The sequence below is a fragment of the Choristoneura fumiferana genome, chromosome 12 (genome assembly GCF_025370935.1).
Source record: "Choristoneura fumiferana chromosome 12, NRCan_CFum_1, whole genome shotgun sequence".
Lineage (NCBI taxonomy): Eukaryota > Metazoa > Arthropoda > Insecta > Lepidoptera > Tortricidae > Choristoneura > Choristoneura fumiferana.
The window spans coordinates 13,038,513-13,059,406 of record NC_133483.1 but is presented as its reverse complement, the minus strand read 5'-3'; the positions used below and the strand labels follow the sequence as shown (position 1 = coordinate 13,059,406).

The 20,894-nt window shown below is 40.4% G+C and overlaps 3 protein-coding genes across 5 annotated transcripts in view; 1 reads left to right on the top strand and 2 right to left on the bottom strand.

Annotated features, from left to right (window-relative positions):
* The first annotated feature begins 308 nt into the window (after positions 1-308).
* LOC141433392 (protein PET117 homolog, mitochondrial) lies at positions 309-2,319 on the top strand. Its single transcript, XM_074095412.1, has 2 exons — positions 309-713; positions 2,108-2,319. The coding sequence occupies exons 1-2, from the start codon at positions 619-621 to the stop codon at positions 2,235-2,237; spliced, it is 225 nt and encodes a 74-aa protein (XP_073951513.1). The 5' UTR covers positions 309-618; the 3' UTR covers positions 2,238-2,319.
* On the bottom strand, positions 2,243-16,464 carry LOC141433391 (large ribosomal subunit protein bL20m-like). Of its 3 annotated transcripts, none has more exons than XR_012451925.1 (7): positions 15,839-16,464; positions 13,591-13,717; positions 12,720-12,933; positions 9,658-9,800; positions 9,380-9,533; positions 8,455-8,705; positions 2,713-2,802 (listed from the first exon to the last, which is right to left on the bottom strand). XR_012451925.1 is itself a non-coding variant. In XM_074095409.1 (7 exons), the coding sequence occupies exons 1-6, from the start codon at positions 15,972-15,974 to the stop codon at positions 8,520-8,522; spliced, it is 960 nt and encodes a 319-aa protein (XP_073951510.1). In that variant the 5' UTR covers positions 15,975-16,464; the 3' UTR covers positions 2,713-2,802; positions 8,486-8,519. The 3 variants fall into 3 exon arrangements, 2 of the variants coding, with proteins under 2 accessions (XP_073951512.1, XP_073951510.1); XM_074095409.1 differs by having other exon boundaries at positions 8,486-8,705; XM_074095411.1 differs by lacking the exons at positions 8,455-8,705; positions 9,380-9,533; positions 9,658-9,800; ... (1 more) ...; positions 13,591-13,717; positions 15,839-16,464 and adding an exon at positions 2,934-3,020 and having other exon boundaries at positions 2,243-2,802.
* A 158-nt stretch (positions 16,465-16,622) lies between these two features.
* The window catches only part of SCOT (Succinyl-CoA:3-ketoacid CoA transferase), a 13,153-nt gene continuing 8,881 nt past the window's right edge, over positions 16,623-20,894 (bottom strand). Inside the window, exons 8-9 of the mRNA XM_074095408.1 lie at positions 20,415-20,585; positions 16,623-17,621 (exon numbers count right to left, since the gene is read on the bottom strand). Of these exons, the coding sequence (XP_073951509.1) occupies positions 17,469-17,621; positions 20,415-20,585 (324 nt within the window). The 3' untranslated portion in view covers positions 16,623-17,468. The remainder of the gene's footprint in view (positions 17,622-20,414; positions 20,586-20,894) is intronic.

Here is a 20,894-nt window from a genome sequence, read left to right as displayed (position 1 = left end):
ATTCGTCGCCCGATCAATCGAACAAGCCGATCGGACCAAAAGTGGCCTAAGGGTATTGTTGTTTCTTTAAAAAATATGGCTCTGTCCATCGGAGGACAATTTTGCCAGTGTCTAGCTAGTAGTTTTTGCCGTTGTACGGTAAAAAAAATCTAGAAAACGAAATATGAGAGGTAATGGTGGATGAACGATGGCAGCGCGAAGGGTAAAAAAACAAAAATTCTAAAACTGACAGATGACAGATGCAGATGTCACTCATGTCAGAATCCGGTGGGACGTGCGTGACGTTTTCAAATGAAATGTTTATTATCTACTCTTTTTGATTGGATTCGCGCTGTCATCGTTCATCCACCATTACCTCTCATATTTCGTTTTCTAGAATTTTTTTACCGTACAACGGCAAAACCTACTAGACACTGGCAAAATTGTCCTCCAATGGACAGAGCCATATTTTTCTAAAAAATCTAATCTAATCTAAATCTACTCTTTTTGATTGATCAGCTGGCTGAGCTGAATCTAAACGGAAAGCAGACGATAATTAAATAAAAAATATTTTAACTATGCCATGAATGTGGTAATCTCAATCTTTTGATATTTAAGTACACCTACGGCTACGCATCAATGTCGTCGATAGGTTCAAAAGTCGTCTTGGGGCTCTCATGCGCTATAACTATTGGTATTGTTAGCTATGTACATTTGAAACAACAATCAGACAGGTGAGTTATTAAATTATAATTGCATGTATTTACTGATCTACCTAGTTGATACTGTAGAAATTATTTCCACATTGCAATTATGTACAAGTCCATGTCTGGGGATAGAAGGGTTGAACTGTAGCAAAAGGGGGCCGAGGACAGTTTGTTTTACCAAAATGAAGTCATGATGGCATATTTTAAATGATGTTATTGAATAGAATATGTTAAAATAACTATACTGTTGTACTTTACTTGACAACTTTTCTCTATAATCAAAAATGGGTGAGATAAAGGAACTCACAGTTTGGACTTTTACAAGGGGCCAGGGACATAAAATATTTTTTACCAAAAATGAAGTAAGTAGTGATGAAACATATTTTAAGTGATTTTAATGTAGTATGCTGCAGGTAGTAGGATCTTGTGCAAGGTCCGCCCGGATTCCTACCACCATCTCTGCCGTGAAGGAGTAGTGCTTGCACTGTTGTTTCGGCATGGAGAGTAAGACAGCCGGTGAAATTACTGGCACTTGAGGTATCCCATCTTGGGCCTCTAGGTTGGCAACGCATCTGCAATCCCCCTGGTGGTGCAGGTGTCTATGGGCGGTGGTGATCTTACCATCAGGAGACCCATTTGCTTGTTTGCCATCCAGTCAAATAAAAAAAATGTATACTTAGAATAAGTTAAAATAAGCGTATTTTATTTGAAAACTTTTCTCTGTAGAACTAAATCTCAAATATTACTCTTAATCTATTTTAAACTGAGAAATACTTACTGGATTTACTGTTTTTGTGAATGAGTATTGAAAGCAAATTATGATTAATAAGTACTTGCTTACTTATAACAAATAATAAAATAAATAAATATTTTTCTCCTTTACTTTATTTAACACAATAATAAATAAAAATCTTTAACCCTTTCCCTATACAAATATTCAATCTTGCTAAACTTACAATATACTGTACAAAATCAACTGAAGTGGTTAAAAATATTATGTTTTTAAATTACTCCCTCATAGGTAAATAATATACTGAGCGGCAGAAAATCTGGCCACTAATCAGTAATAGGGATTTTTTTATGTAGAGTGGGCCAAATTTTGTGCCGCTGAGTATATAAAACTGATTTGTTTTGCTGTAGCTTTTTTCAGCTTTACTTGACAAAAAAGGACTTGCATCAAGGGTACACATCAATGTTCTTATTTTGTTAATGAATAGAGTTCAACTCAAAATTCAAAGCATGTGAGTGGCTAAGTAGTTTACATCCATGACAGGGGTTGTGTCAACGTAATATGGATGATTGATGTGCTGCGTGTTTTGTTCCAAACAGTCAGTCTAGTGCCGTAAGGTACATGGATGTCAATGGACTAAACCTCATTTTCAGGTCAAATCAAGTCGTCAAGGTTTTTTTTTTTTTTTCAGGGAAAAAATGCATGAGGGTGTCATAAAGGATGTTGAACGACAACAAAGACGAAAAATTGAAAACTTGTACATGATAGAGAAGCAGAATGAATTAACCAAACAATTGAAGAAAGGATTAAATGAAGCTTAGAAACATAGGTTTTTAAGACATATTGCTTTATTTCCTAATGAAATACTTATAAATAGAATTTAGATTAAATAAAACTAATTCACTTCTTGTTTTCTTTTAACCAAGCCTCCAGCATAACATCTTTGAGGTTCAATTTGATTCCTGTTGGATATTGTTTATCCGCATTATCAACAAACCCATCCAGTTCCAGTTTCTGTTTAGCAACAGCAGCTAGGGATTCAAAGGTCCGAGGTTCCCATGAAGCTAAATTGGAAAGGGATTTGCGGTCCAGTAAAATGTTAGCTCTGTCCAGGCCTTCTTTAAGTTGGAACTGTGTGATGTTATGTTGTTCACATGCAGCAGCAATTCTCGTGTTCCACAGATCCTTCATGTCTTCTTTTTTCAACTGTCGCGCTTTTGTGACGTACGCTAACGCACGGTGTACATTTCGGACAGCCACAGAGTAACAGTTTCTACGACGACCTATGTAATGTGCAGCTAATCTAAAAATCCTCCTTTTACGCCAATATTCGTCTGGGCCTCGAACCCGAATCAAATTAGCCACCGTAAGAAACACCATTGTGACCTGTGAAACAAGAAAACTACTGTAGTAAACGTTAATTTCTTTAAATAGGTTATTGTCAATCTTGTATTTCAGTGACCAATTAATGTAATATATTTCCAATAGATTTTTGCCATAATAATAATATCACTAACCTAAAAATGTGAAGTACAGACAGACAGCTTACTGACGTTTACCATTACCACAGATTAATTCAGAGTGAGTATAGTAAGTAACCTAACCATAAGATATAAAGTAGAGGTGGGTAAATCCGGATCTGAAGATTCAAATAGTCAGATCCTCAAGCGGATCCGAATCCCTTAATGACTCCTTTCAAATCTTATTGACTCCGGAGTTACTAACTCCGACTGGATCGAGCGGCTCGCCTCGCTCGTGATCGCCGTCACGCTCACTCACACTGACTCGCTCCGTCCGCCTGCTTTCGCTCTCGCTCGGCTCGGATCGGATCGGCAGGGCTACTACGAAACTCGAAGTTCGTATCGTACCGTCCCTCTCGCTCTCGTATTAAATAGTATAAGTGTCAGAGGGACCGCACGACACGAACTTAGATTTTGGAGTTTCATAGTAGCCCTGCGGATCGGATCTTGGACTTGGATCTTATTATCTATGTTTGGTTGGTCGGTTCGGTTCTTGTACTTCAGTTCAGTCAGCGGGTGGGGCACCGCAGTACCGTACCGACACCGACCGACCGAACCGAGCCGGAGCGGATCGGCCATAGATAAATTAATAATCGCTCGAAAGAACCGGAGTCAATAAAGGAGTCGGATTCAATAAGCGGATTCGGTACCGACACCGGAGCTGGATCTAGTGAGTCAGATCACTTCGCGGAGTTGAGATTACCCATGTCTAATATAAAGGGCCCCATACACGGTACACACCGATTCGTCTGTACGATCCGTCGCTTCAGACCGATCAAAACGGTAGTGTATGTCAAGATCGTTAACGATTTACTTCACCGAAGAAGATGTCGGAGATCGCATGCAATCATGAATATCATAACGATGAATCGACAATGTATGGCTCTTTACGATCAATCGCCACGATTTTCATCAGATCGATCGTACAGACGAATCGTACCGTATATGGAGACCCTTAAATGGAAAGAACATTATGAGCGTGGCAAAAAACAGAAATCTTGCAAACAAACTTACACTTTTTAGGGTTCCGGAGCCAAAATGGCAAAAACGGAACCCTTATAGTTTCGCCATGTCTGTCTATCTGTTTGTCTGTCCGTCCGTCCGCGGCTTTCAATGCTAGAAAGCTGTAATTTAACAGCGCGCGATAACCGAATACCACGCGGGCGGAGCCGCGGGCAAATGCTAGTTAAGTAAAATTTTTCTAAGGATTTCGTATTTTATACGGAATCTTCCAAGTTTAGGTATATTTTATGCTGCTATTTAAGAGTAAAACTACTAATAATTCTCAAGCAAACTTAGCCGTTATAGTTTTCCTTGAAAGTTTGATATATTTACTACCATCCTGAATTTTTTCAAATTTTTCCACCCACCGGTTTAGATTTTAGAGGGGGGACGCTCGATTTTAATGAAAATTTGCACTTTAAAGTTGAATATTTCGCAAACAAATCACTGAATCGAAAAATTTACTTAGCAAACCACTTTACGTCTATGGGAGGTACCCTAAAAAAAATTTTATTTGACTTTTTTATTGTACCATTTTGTGGGCATAGTTTACATATATTAACCGTGCAAAATTACAGCTTTCTAGCATTGATAGTCCCTGAGCAAAGCCGCGGACGGACAGACAGACAGACAGATTCCGTTTTTGCCATTTTGGCTCCGGAACCCTAAAAATCACAAAAGGTTTACGAATACTGTTTCTTATGATGCATATCTACAAATCTGCAACTGGAGTGCCGAAAACCCCGATGGGCGTCTTATTTAGCTTTCCCTGGATGCCGCTGACGCCGATGGGCGTCTGTTCTGCAGAAGCGTCGGCATCGCAGCAAAGTACTAATCTACACGGCTACTACGAAACTCGAAATTCGGAGTTCGTATCGTACCGTCCCTCTCGCTCTCGTATAAGTGTTAGAGGGACCGCACGACACGGACTTCGAGTTTCGTAGTAGCCCTGCTGGCGCGCGGCAATAAGTGGGTTAAAGAGCTTTACAGACTGCAATGCAGGATAATGAATAGATTTCTTTTTCTCTGAATGGCAACACTGGCATAGATCGTTTTTGGCTCGAAATTCGAACTTGTGATTTTATTTTGCTTAATATACAAAATGTACACACCCAATATCATATTTTCTCAAGTTTTTCGCGATTCCCAAGGTCAAAGAATCGAATTGCTTTAAAATTCCAGTGAAATAATGCACTTGTTGGGAGAAACGTGTCAAAATGGTGTTGTAGAGCGCTATCCTGCTCTGTCTCGTTTTTTTTCCCGTTCTGGCGATTCACTTTTATATTATAGATTTTTTCGTAATGGCTACGGAACCCTATTTTGGGCGTGTCCGACACGCTCTTGGCCGGTTTTTTCATTTGTATCTTTCGTTCGTGATTTTTAATTTGTACCTACTTATTTTTATTACGTTGGTTATTCATGAACCCACAAACATTAAGAAATTTAGAAATTTAAGTCGTTGTTGCAATAGAGGTGCGTGCAAAATTTTGCTGCATGTTTGTGCTTATACGAGTTCTGTCAATGCCACTTGCTCGTTTGCCAACCAGCCGAATAAAAAAAAAAGAATCCTTCTTCAAAGCGCGCGAACTTTGAATCTTGCGTTGCGAAACATTCTTGCTACCCGATCCCCACGGACGGACGGATTCCGACGGATGGCCAGTTAATTGATCAAGTACCTACGACAATATAGAGAAAAAGGGAGAGAGAGAGAGAGAGGAGGGAGAAGAAAGGCACTAAAATTTTACAGCATTGCCATGATCAAACGTTTTGCGTTAAAAATGTGACAGTTTCAAAGAAAGTGGTGCCCTCATAATTTCAGATCGTTTGGGCCCGGGCCCACTTGTAGCGTCTTTTGAGCGTCGTCGTCTATATGTCGGCGGCCGATCGTATAATCCGCCAGATCACGAAATTCCTAGGCATATCGTAAAATGCCGCCATTTCATGAATTGGCTAAGGGACATCCGCCATATCGTTCAAAACTCACCGTTTAACGATTTGCCTAGTGACGTTTAGGCAGATCATGAAATTCCTAGGCATATCACGAAGCGCCGCCATTTCATGATTTGGCCAGTTTAGGCAGATCATGAAATTCCTAGGCATATCATGAAACGCCGCCATATCGGTTCTGGCACTTCGCCGGCCGCTGCCGCGGCACGCTCGCTTCGCTCGCTCGGCTCGTGCGTCGTGAGCACAATTAAAACTAACCACTCCTCGCTTCGCTCGTCGTACCTAAATTTTTCTATATAAATAAGTAACAACTAGTGAATACTTTCTTTATCAGCAAAATACTAACCTCTAAAATACGGGCAGACGTCCATGGTTTTTTCACATTGTGCACAGAATACGTTTGATTCACATAAAAAGAACGGAGCTGATGTTCAAAAGCTTCTTTTGCACTTCTATTTTGAATTCAATCACTAGTTTCGATTTAAAGATCATTTTGTTGCGACGCCGACATTTTTCACGCGCTAAACAAACACGACCGGTCAGCTGGTCACGGCCGCCATTGCATACGCAGCGCCACCAGTGGCCAAAAAAGAAACTATTTTACGATGTGCCCGGTATAGAGCTAGGAATATCGACGAATGCGTTGCTCTAATCGATCTACCGTATTATTTCTCAGGCACATCGTGATATGCCTGGCCAACGTTTAGGCATATCATGAAATGGCGGCGTTTCACGATATGCCTAGGAATTTCGTGATCTGGCGGATTTTACGATCGGCCGCCGACATATTATATATAGTAAACGCCAGCGCAGCGCCGCCGTAACGTTCACGTTGCGGTGCCGCGACGCCAGTGGCCTTTCGGACGCCAGCGTCTCGTTAACGCCCGTGCAGCGACGACGCGGCGTATGCGCAGCGTCGCCTCGCTCGACGTCAAGTGGCGATTGTCAGATATGCCGCGTCTACTAGACCGCCGTCTAGCCAGCGCCAGCGCAGGCAGCGCCATCCCCGGGACTCGCTGCCCACCGCGTCCGTCCCCACCTCAATCAGAGCTACCTACAGATAAACACATCATGTCGGAAATGCAGTCATCGCCAGCCAAGAGACCGAGTTTGATACTTACTGAACTTTTTATTCAAGAAATACAAAACCAATATACTATGTTACTTAGAAAGAATTATTATTTTTTGTCCATTCTTTCGATTGGCATCATAAAAATAGGGGTGATTTTTTCACATTTAAGTCGGTTCGATTCCCAGACGAGCAAGTAATTCTTAGAAAATCTTTAAATGCAGAATTACTAACTTTTAAAAATAACATAAAGTCTTCTTTCAGCAAAATATCCTATCTACGATATAAAAGGTACTTTCCCTTGATGTCCCATAGTCTTGGGACGCCCTGTATACCACGAAGTGCAAAACTCGAACTTCATATGTTGCCGTCCCGCTGACACATGCCATTTAATACGCGAGTGAAAGTGACGGTGCGATGCAAACTTCGATTTGCGAGTTTGGTAGTAGCCGCTGCGCGGGCGTTTACTAGACGACAACGCTCGAAAGACGCTAAGTGGGCACAATACTATAAGCTTATATAAGCCGTGGTGGCATAGTAAGCCGTGGTGGCCTAGTGGTTTGACCTATCGCCTCTCAAGCAGAGGGTCGTGGGTTCGAACCCCGGCTCGCACCTCTGAATTTTTCGAAATTCATGTGCGGAATTACATTTGAAATTTACCACGAGCTTTGCGGTGAAGGAAAGCATCGTGAGGAAACCTGCACAAACCTGCGAAGCGATTCAGTGGTGCGTGCGAAGTTCCCAATCCGCACTGGGCCCGCGTGGGAACTATGGCCCAAGCCCTCTTGTTCCGAGAGGAGGCCTGTGCCCAGCAGTGGGACGTATATAGGCTTTAAGAGCTACGGTGCCACAGACAGACACACATAGTGGTCAAACTTATAATACCCCTCTTTTTGCGTCGGGGGTTAAAAACAGAGACAGCATCACATTTATCCGTCAGTTAAAATTAATCAATGGCTACATTTGCATACCAAATTTCAAGTCGATGCTATTAACCGTTGAAGAGTTCCGTCCTGCGGAGACGATCCTGGCTGGACTACCAGGATGTCACTACTAACTAAATTATTGTAATGTCACGCGATTTACATAAGTATTCCAAATTTCAAGTCAATCTGACTACTGGAAGTTGATCAAATTTGACTTGCAAGATTTGACTACAGACAGACAGACAGACAACGGGACAGGTGAAACTAAATAAAAGCTTGTAATAATAAAAAATGACAATGTTGGTTTTATCAGCGTTGAATTTAGGCACCCACTGCAATACACACGTTCTGGTGCACTCATTCGATCAGCGCAGCGACCGCACTGCGCGGCGCGTGGCGTGGCACTGCGTAGTTAAGTCGGGTTAACGGCCGTGTAAGACGCTCCGCTGAGAGCGTGCGTCGATTTTGGCCCTCTAGTATGAAGTCGATTTACTGCCTATATTACTCGTATTGTGAACTGGGCCCGGGCCGCCCCGGGCCCGTATTGTCGTATTTACGCGTATTTTGTACCTACCATTCATGCTGGTTTGTAATAAAATGTGTACCGTCTTGAAGGATCTTGTTATTATGCATTCTTCTTTAATCCGCGTCATCATCAATCTCATCCTCATCAGAGTCCATTTGAACTGAGCCACTCGACACGTCGAAGTTATCCCTCACCGTCATAATGTGTTTCACATTGTACTCCCCTCCCCTACTAATCCTTGTTTTTTCGAGTCGGGCCTTACCTTTCGATTGTTTTTTTATTAATATCAATAATATAGTCTGCAAATAAATTTAAATCAAATATAATCGCCTGATTTAAAGTATTGCTACTAGTTAAACTATAATTTAAATGCAGGTTGAGTTAGTTTTATCTACTTAAAATCTCTGTAAAAGGTTTTTCGTGGAATTTTTAACTCAACTTTAGCCTAGCCTTTAAGACGGTACCTAAATCATCGATAAATGTATGAAAACGTTTGTCAACCACAACTGAAATATTCCATCCAGATACCTATAGCTCCTCACAGAGTCACGATCCGTCAATCGAGCGTCGCAATGTAAATTAATTTGCACGCTTTTTCTTACTTGTCTATTACAAATTTTGAGCTTAAGAATAATAGAACCAAATATTTAACACCATTAGATTTAAAATTTGTTGACAGATTTAAATGAGATGACTGAAATTTATAGGTTGAAGATGTACTCGTACGTATACAGTCAAGGAAACTGAATCGCGTACGGTGGAACCTTGGTGCTACTAATGTCATCTTGACATCCCATCCATGCATTTGCCAAAGAAATCAAAGTGAAATTAATTATGAAAAGGTTCCAACCTGGTACGTGATTCAGTTTCCTTGACTGTACAAGTCGTAAGTATCTAAAGCTCACCGAGTTGAAAATAGCAAACTGTACTTACGTGTCTAGATCTACATACTTACCTACTTTAAAACATTTACCTCAACTAAAATAACGGAGACAAAAACGAACAAATGGCCCGCCAGTGTGACCAGCACAATTCGATGCACGTGAGTACCGCATCCTCTAACATTAATGAAACTTGTTCCCATCTCAGTTAAATAGTTCGCTATGCAGGACCCGCTTTTGCAACAACTATAAACAATGGAACATAAGTGTGTTTCAGTTTATCCAGTCTGTCAATTTATTTTTACGAACTCTTAGTAGTGCGATTCATAGCTCTTCTATTTCATTTATTTTTTAAATACGTTTTTTTTACCTTAGCGGTACGCTATCCGTTACATGTGCTTCTTGCTTAGAATGTTGATTAAGCTTATTAAAATTTTCATCGTTTGGATCCCATTCATAATCACGTATTTTGTCATACCAATCACGGCTAAACCAATCTTTATAGGAATTAAGCTAAAATTAACATTTATAATTAAGTAGGGTAAAATAAGCATGCTTTACTATATAAGCCTAATATAAGATCATACACTCATTTACGATGAGCTGCGCCTTATTTAGATGATTCTAGTGCGATTAATTTAATTACTCTGTTCCTGTATGGCAGTGCTAAAGCTATTAAAATGTTTACAGTACGATTACTTGGAGTTAACACTTGACAGATGGGCGTGCCTTCAGGTAATTTTCAACTTTGAGGCCATACAAATAAAATACCTAGTTTTTACATAATCTGTAAACGTGGGTAGCGGTATACTAAACATGGCTTTATTTGTATGACGTCAAAGTTGAAAATTGGCTGAAGGCACGCCCATTTGTCAAGTGTTAACGCCAAGTAATCATACTGTAAAACTAAACTACTGGGTTCTATTTTAAACATCGGTCTTCCAAAGTAAAATATAAGTTAGTATTAAAGCTGCGTTTCCACCAATAATGTGCGAGGATGTGTTGCGAGGCATGTGTTTTTCATTAACAGCAACGCTTTATTCGACCTTTTGACCATTTTTCAGCATTGGTATGGTAACCAAGTCAATGTTGTGAAGTGGGCGAATTTACTGTCTTCGCCATATGTGCTCGAGTGCGGTGTGAGGCAGGGGGGGCTGACTTCACCTAAGCTATTTAATTTATATATCAATGCGCTGATCGAGGAGCTAAGCGGCGCTCATGCGGGCTGTTCTATAGACGGTATTAGCCATAACAACATAAGCTACGCCGACGACATGGCACTGCTGGCCCCATCGAACGGTGCGCTGAATGAATTGATTAGCATATGTGAAAAATATGCTGCCTCGCATGGGCTTGTGTACAATGTAAGGAAGACGGTTTACATGGTGTTTCAGGCGCCGGGTGTGGACGCCCCAGACGTGTCGCTCCCTGTTTTATTAAACGGAGCCCCAGTTGACAGAGTAAATCAGTTTAAATATCTAGGACACTTTTTAACTGATAACTTGAAAGATGATGCGGATGTTGAGCGGGAACGCAGGGCGCTGGCGGTCCGGGCGAACATGCTAGCCCGCAGATTCGCTCGGTGTACAGAGGCAGTGAAAATTACGCTCTTTAGAGCATACTGCACTTCTCTGTACACGGGAGCGCTGTGGGTGGCCTGCACGCAGCGATCCCTTGCCTCCCTGCGCGTCCAGAATAACAATGCCTTCAGGGCACTGTTGGGGCTGCCACGATTCTGCAGCGCTTCCGCCATGTTCGCGGGAGCTCGAGTGGACAACTTTACTGCCGTCTTGCGCAAAAAGATGGCATCACTTTTAATTAGGATACGTGGCAGCCCAAACAGTCACCTGAAGACATTAGCTGTAAGAAATGAGTGCTCAATTATGCAACACCTAATTAAAAATACCCTTTCACTGGCTAGCTATAATTACTAACATAGTCTTAAGGAAATACTAACAAAATTTTTGGATCAAGTTGTCTGAATAAATAAAATATTATTATTATTATTATTTATTTACCTCGCCTTGCATAGCACATTTCCTGGTGGGGAGCGAGGATAGGTAAATGAAGCGTTTGTATTGGTTACTAAAAAACACATTCCTCGCAAGTTCGCAACACATCCTCGCACATTATTTTATTGGTGGAAACGCTGCTTTAGGTTAGACCGACACAACATTAACACCTACCTACCCAAAAAATTTTCAGTTCCCTTGATCATGATGCATGTGTCGGCGGCCGATCGTAAAATCCGCCAGATCACGAAATTCCTAGGCATATCGTAAAATGCCGCCATTTCATGAATTGGCTTAGGGACATCCGCCATATCGTTCAAAACTCACCGTTTAACGATTTGCCTAGTGACATTAAGGCAGATCATGAAATTCCTCGGCATATCATGAAGCGCCGCCATTTCATGATTTGGCCAGTTTAGGCAGATCATGAAATTCCTAGGCATATCATGAAACGCCGCCATATCGGTTCTGGCACTTCGCCGGCCGCTGCCGCGGCACGCTCGCTTCGCTCGCTCGGCTCGTGCGTTGTGATCACAATTAAAACTAACCACTCCTCGCTTCGCTCGTCGTACCTAAATTTTTCTATATAAATAAGTGACAACTAGTGAATACTTTATTTATCAACAAAATACTAACCTCTAAAATACGGGCAGACGTCCATGGTTTTTTCACATTGTGCACAGAATACGTTTGATTCACATAAAAAGAACGGAGCTGATGTTCAAAAGCTTCTATTGCACTTCTATTTTGAATTCAATCACTAGTTTCGGTTTAAAGATCATTTTGTTGCGACGCCGACATTTTTCACGCGCTAAACAAACACGACCGGTCAGCTGGTCACGGCCGCCATTGCATACGCAGCGCCACCAGTGGCCAAAAAAGAAACTATTTTACGATGTGCCCGGTATAGAGCTAGGAATATCGACGAATGCGTTGCTCTAATCGATTTGCCGTATTATTTCTCAGGCACATCGTGATATGCCTGGCCAACGTTTAGGCATATCATGAAATGGCGGCGTTTCACGATATGCCTAGGAATTTCGTGATCTGGCGGATTTTACGATCGGCCGCCGACACATGCAACTGTATCGAAATATCGTCGGGAGCTCATAAAAAGTGACTCAGTCTAGGTACATTCCGTATCTACCGTAAACTGCTTCAACTTTGCCCTCTGGCCCCAACATTGCCTGATTCGATTTAGAGTCGATAACTTAGCACCCTTTAGGTTTTAAAACTTTTATCCCCCGTAATAATAATTCCCGTGTAGATAAAATTTTAATCGACTCTAAATCAACTCAGGCAATGTTGGGGCCAGAGGGAAAAGTTGAAGCAGTTTACGGTACGTAACAAATTTCTTACAAAGTACCTATCACGAAAGACTACTTAATAACAGTTGACAATGATCTCGTTTTATACGTACACCGCAGCATCTCAAGTTCCACTGCACACTATCCATGAAATGTTTATATTTAGGAGCACTTCTATACTGCAATAGGCTTCTGGCTAATATTCCTGTTATTTTTGACCAGCAAGTTCTGATTCTCAAGGCGCAAAGGACGGCGCCTAGAATGTTTATGATGATTATGCAAATCATACAAAGCCATAACGGACAGCAAATTACTTTAGATTTGTGGCTGTAAATAAAGTAAACAAATAAATACTAGCTTGAAGCTGGTATGCTAAATACTAAGTAGGTACTTAGGTACATATCATAAGTGTCGTACCTACAGTTCGTAATTAAAAAAGTCTTAGTGATAGGATAGGAATCAGTGGCGACGTAATAGGAGGGGCGGAGAGGCGGTCCGCCCCGGGTAAAGTCAAGGGCAAAGATATCGACACGGCCAAAGTTGCAAAAATATGTATACGCGACTCTGTGCACTTAAAATTAGGACCGTGTATACATATTTTTGCAACTTTGGCCGTGTCGATATCTTTGCCCTTGACTGTACCAGTACCAAGGGGTTGACAAAGACAACGTGCTTCTGCATGACGTGTATATGAAGATGACGTCTTAGAGCTAGGCCGCACTACGTCTAAACCGCGTGACTTTGTAAATCAAGTAAAGTAAAGCAAGCGGCCGAACTGGCGGCTTCTTTACTTGATTCACAGTCACGCGGTTAAGGACGACGACGTCGGACGTCGGGGGGGGGGGGGGGCTGTAATAATCCGCCCCGGGCGCAAATCCACGCTACGCCGCCACTGAACTCAAGCTCAAGGCTCGAGCGTTATTTTCATAACGATAGAGAAAACAAGTAATTGGTCGTACTGTAAAGCACTAAATAATACTAAACTCTATTAACTCTCCTTGCGATATCATGTACAGTATGTGCACATTGGTTGGCATCATGATAATACCGCACAGCAGTACTACAGAGTTCATCAGGTCCAGCCTTAAGATCACCAATACGTCGCCAACACCTGAAAACATATATATCAAACATACGCAAATCATACTTTAGTATTATGAGGGCTGCCAACTGCCAAGTTCTGTCGTTTGCAAACCTCCCGTGATTATTAAAATAAAACTAGTATCATCTTAAAATATTTTTCACTTCTCATGGTCTTAAAATGTCACTTTAGTCTCTGCATATCGGGACTAGTGATGTAACGAATATTCACATTCGCATTCGCATTCGCGAATATTCGCATATTTTTGCATATTCGCATTCGCAAAATTTCTGCGAATGTTTTGCGAATATGAATATCAGAAAAAATACAATTATTCGATAATAGATAGGTTAATAAAATCAAAATGCATTCATTTCTTATGTTTTTTATACAAAAAAATAACTTAATCTCGTAATCACATTATCAGTCTTCACTTAATCATTTGATATTATCTATTTATTTACTTTGCGATGCGTTCGTATAAACTGGGTAATTCTCGGAATAAAGTACAAACGGAAAGCACTTCGTTCGAACGAGACTGCCACAGATAATTTAGCACCAAAACGAAAAACTGAATATTCGCATTCGCATTCGCATTCGCGGCAGATGGCCTGTTCATTAGTCGAGCATACGTTTTTAAAAAGTGATATTGTAATTTTGAACAGAGCATTGTTTTTTTACCTCGCATTCAAAGTGAAAAGTAGAGTGTTTAACGCGAGACTAACTAAACAAACAACCATAATGCCACTCGAACTAAAGCTACCCTCGCTCTGCTCGGGTGGCTAAACATCTCGTGTCATTGTGGCTTGTTTTAGTCCCTTGTTGAACAATCTACTATTAATTTAGAATTCGAAAACAAAAGAACTCAACCACAAACAAACAAACAACAAACAAGAACAAACTCGAGATCAGCCGAAGCGTTTTAGGACAGCCTCGGTTCAAAGTTGACAAGTCAGTTGTGAAAATGAAAATTTCGAAGGAAAATTAACATGCGATAATTTTTTACAACTTCAAATGAGGTTTAACGCGTCTTCAGTGCTTTGAAGAGCTGACTACGGTTTTATTAAACACCAGGCATCGGACTGTGGAACGCTGGTATTTAGAATTTCTACGTGGTTGCTCTAGTCTTAGTGATAGGCACCGTGAAGGCCGACCAAAAACAGCCGTAACCCAGGAGAACATTGATGCTGTACGGCAACTGATCGTCGAAGATCGCCATGCGACATACCGTGAGATAGAAGCTTTATTAAGCATTTCAGGGAGCAGTAATGTAAAACGTTAATGCTGACTGGTATACCACTGCTTGTTTACATGAAGTTACCGGCGAGTACCGAAAAAATAACCAAAGACGTCGTATACGACTGCACCACGATAATGCGAGCTGGCACACCGCCCTGCAGACTTATTACTTTGGAAAACAATAAATACCAAATTTTGTTTAATTTTTCCAAACGACACAACTTAAAAGGCAGCCCTCGTACTGCCACAGAATAAGTAATAGCATAAGTACAGCTGAGAGGTTACTCCAAAATTCGCCCCCCTCTCCCTAGACGTCCCGACTATACTCCATGTACTTTAACATTTGAAACTTAACGGTAAAATTAATTTGCACACGTTTTTAAATGAAACAACGAAACTATTTAAAATTGTGTTAACTTCTATAATAAAAACATAATAAATACCGCTAATAAATGTACATGTAGGTATTTTTAGTCCATTCGTGTTCGAAATACCGAGAAACGTGTGTTAATTCAAACCTTAAATTAAACGAAGTATACTTATATACATTTCACTGTACTTACAATTCATAATATTCCCTTCGTACAGTTAGCTGTAAAAAAAATCTGACACGTTCTAACAGCCTTATAAAATTTTATCAGATATTTATGCTTGCTTTTTGGCGTTATATACTGATGCTGGTGACTGTTCATTAGATCAACGTGACTCTCTAAATCGCTGGCTGGCTAGTTCGGTTCGCGACGCTCTTGATATGCTCTTGACACAGTAGGTACGACCCACTACCAATCACTCAGCTAGGGCTAGACATAGCGGCATACGGGACAGTGGAGATCACTGGGTAGCTTAGCTATAGTGTGAACGTGCGATAAAATTATAGGTACGGTAAATGTATTACTATACTAATATACTTACAGTAGAATAGCGCTAGGGACCATGCAATCGCAAACATTGATGTTACCCATAAGAAGCACGCGCCCCAGACAATAATGGGATGATTGGGACCCTTATAGTTGATTCTATCGTTAAAATTATGTGTTAATCTCTCCATTTATAAATACCAATGTAAATTTCCTAACAAATCGACACGACAGCTTGACAGCATTTGATGCAAAGAGTACTAAGTACGTACCTATAGAGATTTGATGTCTGACAATCATAGTGGCATGATAGTGGCAGATAGTGGCTGACTTTTTAAATTTCAAATGACATTTTGTTTAAGTGACGTGCTGTGCTTATGAGACTTCAATTATAAAAAAGTTTTCGCGCTATTATCGTTCATCCACCATTACGTCTCGTTTGATAGATTTTTTTTACCGTACAACGGCAAAACCTACTAGACACTGGCAAAATTGTCCTACAATGGACAGAGCCATATTTTTCTAAAAAATTGGTCATGTGCGAGTCGGACTGAAGTCGTACATGAAGGGTTCCGCACAGTTCAGTGCAAGTTTTTCTTAAAATTCTTCCCAAAGTACTCGTCAAGACGACAAACGAGTGCAAACTCGATGCGGTCGTGTCGTTTACCACAGAGTTCATATGGTCACCCGCTAGCTTTATCATCAGATCAACTCCATGTTATAATACAACAACAATATAAATAAAGTCACGTTATAATATTTATTATTTTTTGCATCAAACCTTTCCTTACATAAAAAGTTCTCATGAAAAATCAATCTTAGGTTCAATTTAAACAAAATTAACATCATGACAAAAATATATTTATTTTCCTGTATTTTGTAACAACAATTTATTAGAGAATAATAATAAAATACCATGTTCTTATCAAAAATATTTATAGGCAAATTCATCTTAAATATCGCATGTATTGCACTTAGGTACCTACTACTTGGCAGTGTAAAATAAAATATTTTTATATCCATTATCATTATCTACACAAAAAAAGTAGATCACAACCACGGATTACACCAAATGTTCAGATCGAAGCAAACACTTTTATTAAACATGTTTTGTATTTAATATACACTTGTGTAAACGTGGAATAATTTTAATCTTAATTTTTAATTTCGTACATTCTGATATAAGTGTATTTTGTAGGAAATTACCTTAAGATGATTGCAACTTTCTACGTTGATTTTAAATATTTTAATGCGGTAGATATACCTAATATAAGAAGGCTGCAAGAAAAGTAAATGTCATCAATTCATAATTTCAAAGATTACAAATAGAAGAAAAACAACTTGGTTAAGGTCATCACATCACTTATTGTGTACTTGGGACGCTTTAACATCCAACTCAGAATAAAGTATTAAAATCTGGACTTGAAAGAGCATATTTTTCTTTTTAAAGAGTTCTAATGAGACGCCCTTTATTTAGATTTATATACATTTTTACGCACGCCCTCGAAATAGCGATCGTATTGGCCATTTTTTTTCTGCCAAAACGCGTTTATGGGCGAAGGCCAAAAAGTCTTCACCCTTAAGACAACAAGTATAACCCCTGAAATATTCTTATATGCTTATTTACCACCACCAATATTTTTATGCTTTATTCTGTAGTCAAGTGATTATTCTTCAGCATAACCTCAAGCGCTATCTATCGTAACATCGCCCATCTTCTTAAGATCTTTTGACACGTGGAACTCGCAACCGGTGCTCACTAGCACGTCTTCAATGGTAGTGCCATCAGCCAGTTCCGTCAATGTTAAACCGTTTTCCTTGTCTACTTCAAAGACACACTGAAAAAATTAAGAGTTTATAGTAGAGATGTGCCGACTAAGCGCCGACTATCCGGCTTCTTACTTTGTACGTATATTTCAATAAAATATTTATTTTCATGTAGGTATAGGTACACAGAGGGGGATTACATTATATAAAAACCTTAAGCTGTTAATTTTTGTAGTATTTACTGTTTTTTCAGTACTTGACTTTCAGGGAATCATTGTCTAATTGTTCAAGAAATCCTTACACGAGACTTTCTGTTTGACATCATCATGCCAGCCGAAAGACGTCCACTGCTGGACATAGGCCTCCTCCAAGGCTCTCCACTCAGACCGGTCTTGTGCTTTCCGCATTCACCGCGATCCCGCGATCGTCGCTCCATCTTGTTGGAGGCCTACCGACACCTCGTCTGCCGGTCGGCGGACGCCATTCGTGAACCTTCTGACCCTATCGGCCATCAGTTCTGCGAGCAATGTGCCCTGCCCACTGCCACTTCAGTTTCGCAATTCTTCGGGCTATGTCGGTAACCTTAGTTTTACTGCGGATATCATCATTTCGGATTCTATCCCGCAGAGAAACCCCGTGCATAGCCCTCTCCGTAGTCCTCTGAGTGACTTAGAGCTTCCTCATGAGGCCCATCGTTAGCGACCACGTCTCAGATCCGTAAGTCATCACGGCAACACACATTGGTCAAAGACTTTTGACTTCAAACACTGCGGTAATTTGGAAGAAAAGACACTGCCAAGCTTCCCGAACGCTGCCCAGCCGAGTCTGATTCGACGAGTGATCTCTTTCTCGAAATTGGATCTACCTATCTGGACCGTTTGTTTCAGGTATACATAGTCGTCAACAACTTCGAGCGCAGAGCCTCCGACTATTACGGAAGTTGGCACAACATGGACATTAGACATGACTTACGTCTTGTCTATGTTTATTTTCAGGCCAACTCGGTTGGAAACTGCTGAGGTCGGCGAGCATAGCACTTAAGTCCTCCATGGTCTCTCAGCCATGACTACAATATCGTCGGCGAATCGAAGGTGAGTAAAGTACTCGCCATTAATGTTGATGCCTCGTCCTTTCCAGTCCAAAACCTTAAAAGCATCCTCCAGTGCAGCAGTGAACAGTTTCGGAGAGATCACATCTCCTTGTCTGACTCCCCGCTGCAGAGGAATAGGGGTCGCGTCATGCTCTAGTCCGGTAGTCAGACGGACATTGTGGCGTTTTCGTATAGACACTTCAACACTTCGATATACCGGTAGTCAACTTGGCACCGCTGGAGAGCCTGCAGCACAGCCCAAGTCTCGATCGAATCAAAGGTTTTCTCGTAGTTTACAAAAGCAAGGCAAAGGGGAGGTTACACTCTTCGGTCTTTTGTATAACTTGCCGCAACGCATGTATGTGGTCTACGGTTCTATAGCCTTTTCGGATGCCGTTCTTTTTGACATGATTAAATTTTTTTTTTTTTTTAGCTCTTTCACTTTTATGAACAATAATAGTAGGCATTATTTTCACACAGTATTTTTTTCACAAAAACACCGCTTTGATAGATACAAAAGCAAAAATCTAGAAATAAAATAATACGAATAAAATAAAACAAACAGGTTTCGAGACGCTTACAGGCGTCGGTTGCGACTTGCGCCCAAATCAGCTGGTTAACAAAGCGTCACGGAAATCCCCGAAGCTGTGATCGGCTTGGCCGACTAGTCGGCCGATTAGTCGGCTTCTTTACAACCGACTAATCGGCTAGTCGGCTAGTCGGCCAAAGTCATGATCGGCACATCTCTAGTTTATAGATCATGAAATTCATGAATTTTCAAAATGTTGTGTTACATTAGCGAGCACAGTCGCTAAATTAGAACCAGAAACTTGTTTATAAAAACCGTCAAGAGCATGTCGGACACGCCCAAGATAGAGTTCCGTAGCCATTACGAAAAAATTAAGTTATATTTTTCTCTAAGGATTTCGTATTGTGTACGGAATTCTCCAAGTTTACTTAGGTATATTTACCTATAATAATACCTTAGGCTGTTATTTACTCTTAAACTACTAATAATTCTCAAGCAATCTTAGCCGTTATAATTTTCCTTGTAAATTTGATATACTTACTACCATTCTGAATTTTTTCAAATTTTTCCACCCAACGGTTTACATATTGGAAGGGGGAGGGGGAACGTTCGATGTTAGTGAAAATTTGCACTTTAAAGTTGAATATTTCACAAACATATAACTGAATCGAAAAATCGTCTTGGAAACCCCCGAATGGTTTTAAAAGTCCTATCCAACAATAAACCACACTATATAGGGTTAGTTGAGAAAAAAAAAATACCCCCACTTTGTCTATGGGAGGTACCCTAAAAATTTTTTTTTGTTTTTTTATTTTACCACTTAGGCGCAGACGACAACGACACTTTATTACTACTAGATTTTTGAAAAGTCACACATTCACGAAACGTGCGGCTAAAAATGCGCAGTAAGCAAATCGTGGCATTGTGTATTGTGTAGCATGTACTTTATTCGAAGTTATATTTTTACTTATCGCCTTTTCTGTATTTATACATACATACATACATAAAATCACAACGGGAAAAATATAATAAAAAAATAAACAAAAGGCAACCTTTAGGTGTTTGTATGTATGTAGGGAGTAATCTCTGGAAATACGAACAACAGTACTGAACTTTAAAAAAAAATACTACTGATTAAAATAAGCTACTTTTATTGGGAAAGTAAAGTTCCCGCGGAACATAGACGTATTTCTGGCCAACAGGCTAGTCTGCAATATTCACAGAAACCTATAGTTATTTTCTTACCTTTTCTGTAATAATCATATCAACGCAATTCTTTCCGGTGAGAGGCAAATTGCATTCAGGCAAGATCTTGTGGCCGCCATTCTTAGCTGTATGTTCCATAGTGATGACTACCTTAGTTCTCGGTGCGGACACTAAGTCCATTGCGCCGCCCATCCCTTTTACCATTTTACCCTGAAAACAGGGTAAAAAAAAATTGTTTAGGTTGATTATTCTTCTTTCTTATGAAATTCTTTCTTAACCTGCTGAAAGGAAAAGTAGAAGGAAGACGAGGTAGTGGAAGACCAAGATTGCCCTATTTTAACCATGTGAAAGAAAGGGTGGGTGTCGTGTCATACAGTCAGCGTCAAAAGTAGCGGATGACTTTTACTCTGTCGCATTGACACATTGACGATCTTGCATGGCTTTTAGTAGGTACGTGGCTGTAAGACGACAAAGTACGAAAATGTACCTACAGCTACTTTTGATGCTGACTGTACCAAG

What these genes read in the sequence shown, in the direction of transcription:
- LOC141433392 (XM_074095412.1), top strand. Translation starts at nt 619, where the DNA reads ATGTCGTCGATAGGTTCAAAAGTCGTCTTGGGGCTCTCATGCGCTATA. An exon ending in TTGAAACAACAATCAGACAG is followed by an intron (nt 714 to 2,107) that starts GTGAGTTATTAA and finishes TTTTTTTTTCAG; the next exon opens with GGAAAAAATGCATGAGGGTG.
- LOC141433391 (XM_074095409.1), bottom strand. Translation starts at nt 15,974, where the DNA reads ATGGAGAGATTAACACATAATTTTAACGATAGAATCAACTATAAGGGT. An exon ending in TCGCAAGGAGAGTTAATAGA is followed by an intron (nt 12,934 to 13,590) that starts GTTTAGTATTAT and finishes CTTTATTTACAG; the next exon opens with CCACAAATCTAAAGTAATTT. An exon ending in ACGGATAGCGTACCGCTAAG is followed by an intron (nt 9,534 to 9,657) that starts GTAAAAAAAACG and finishes CATTGTTTATAG; the next exon opens with TTGTTGCAAAAGCGGGTCCT.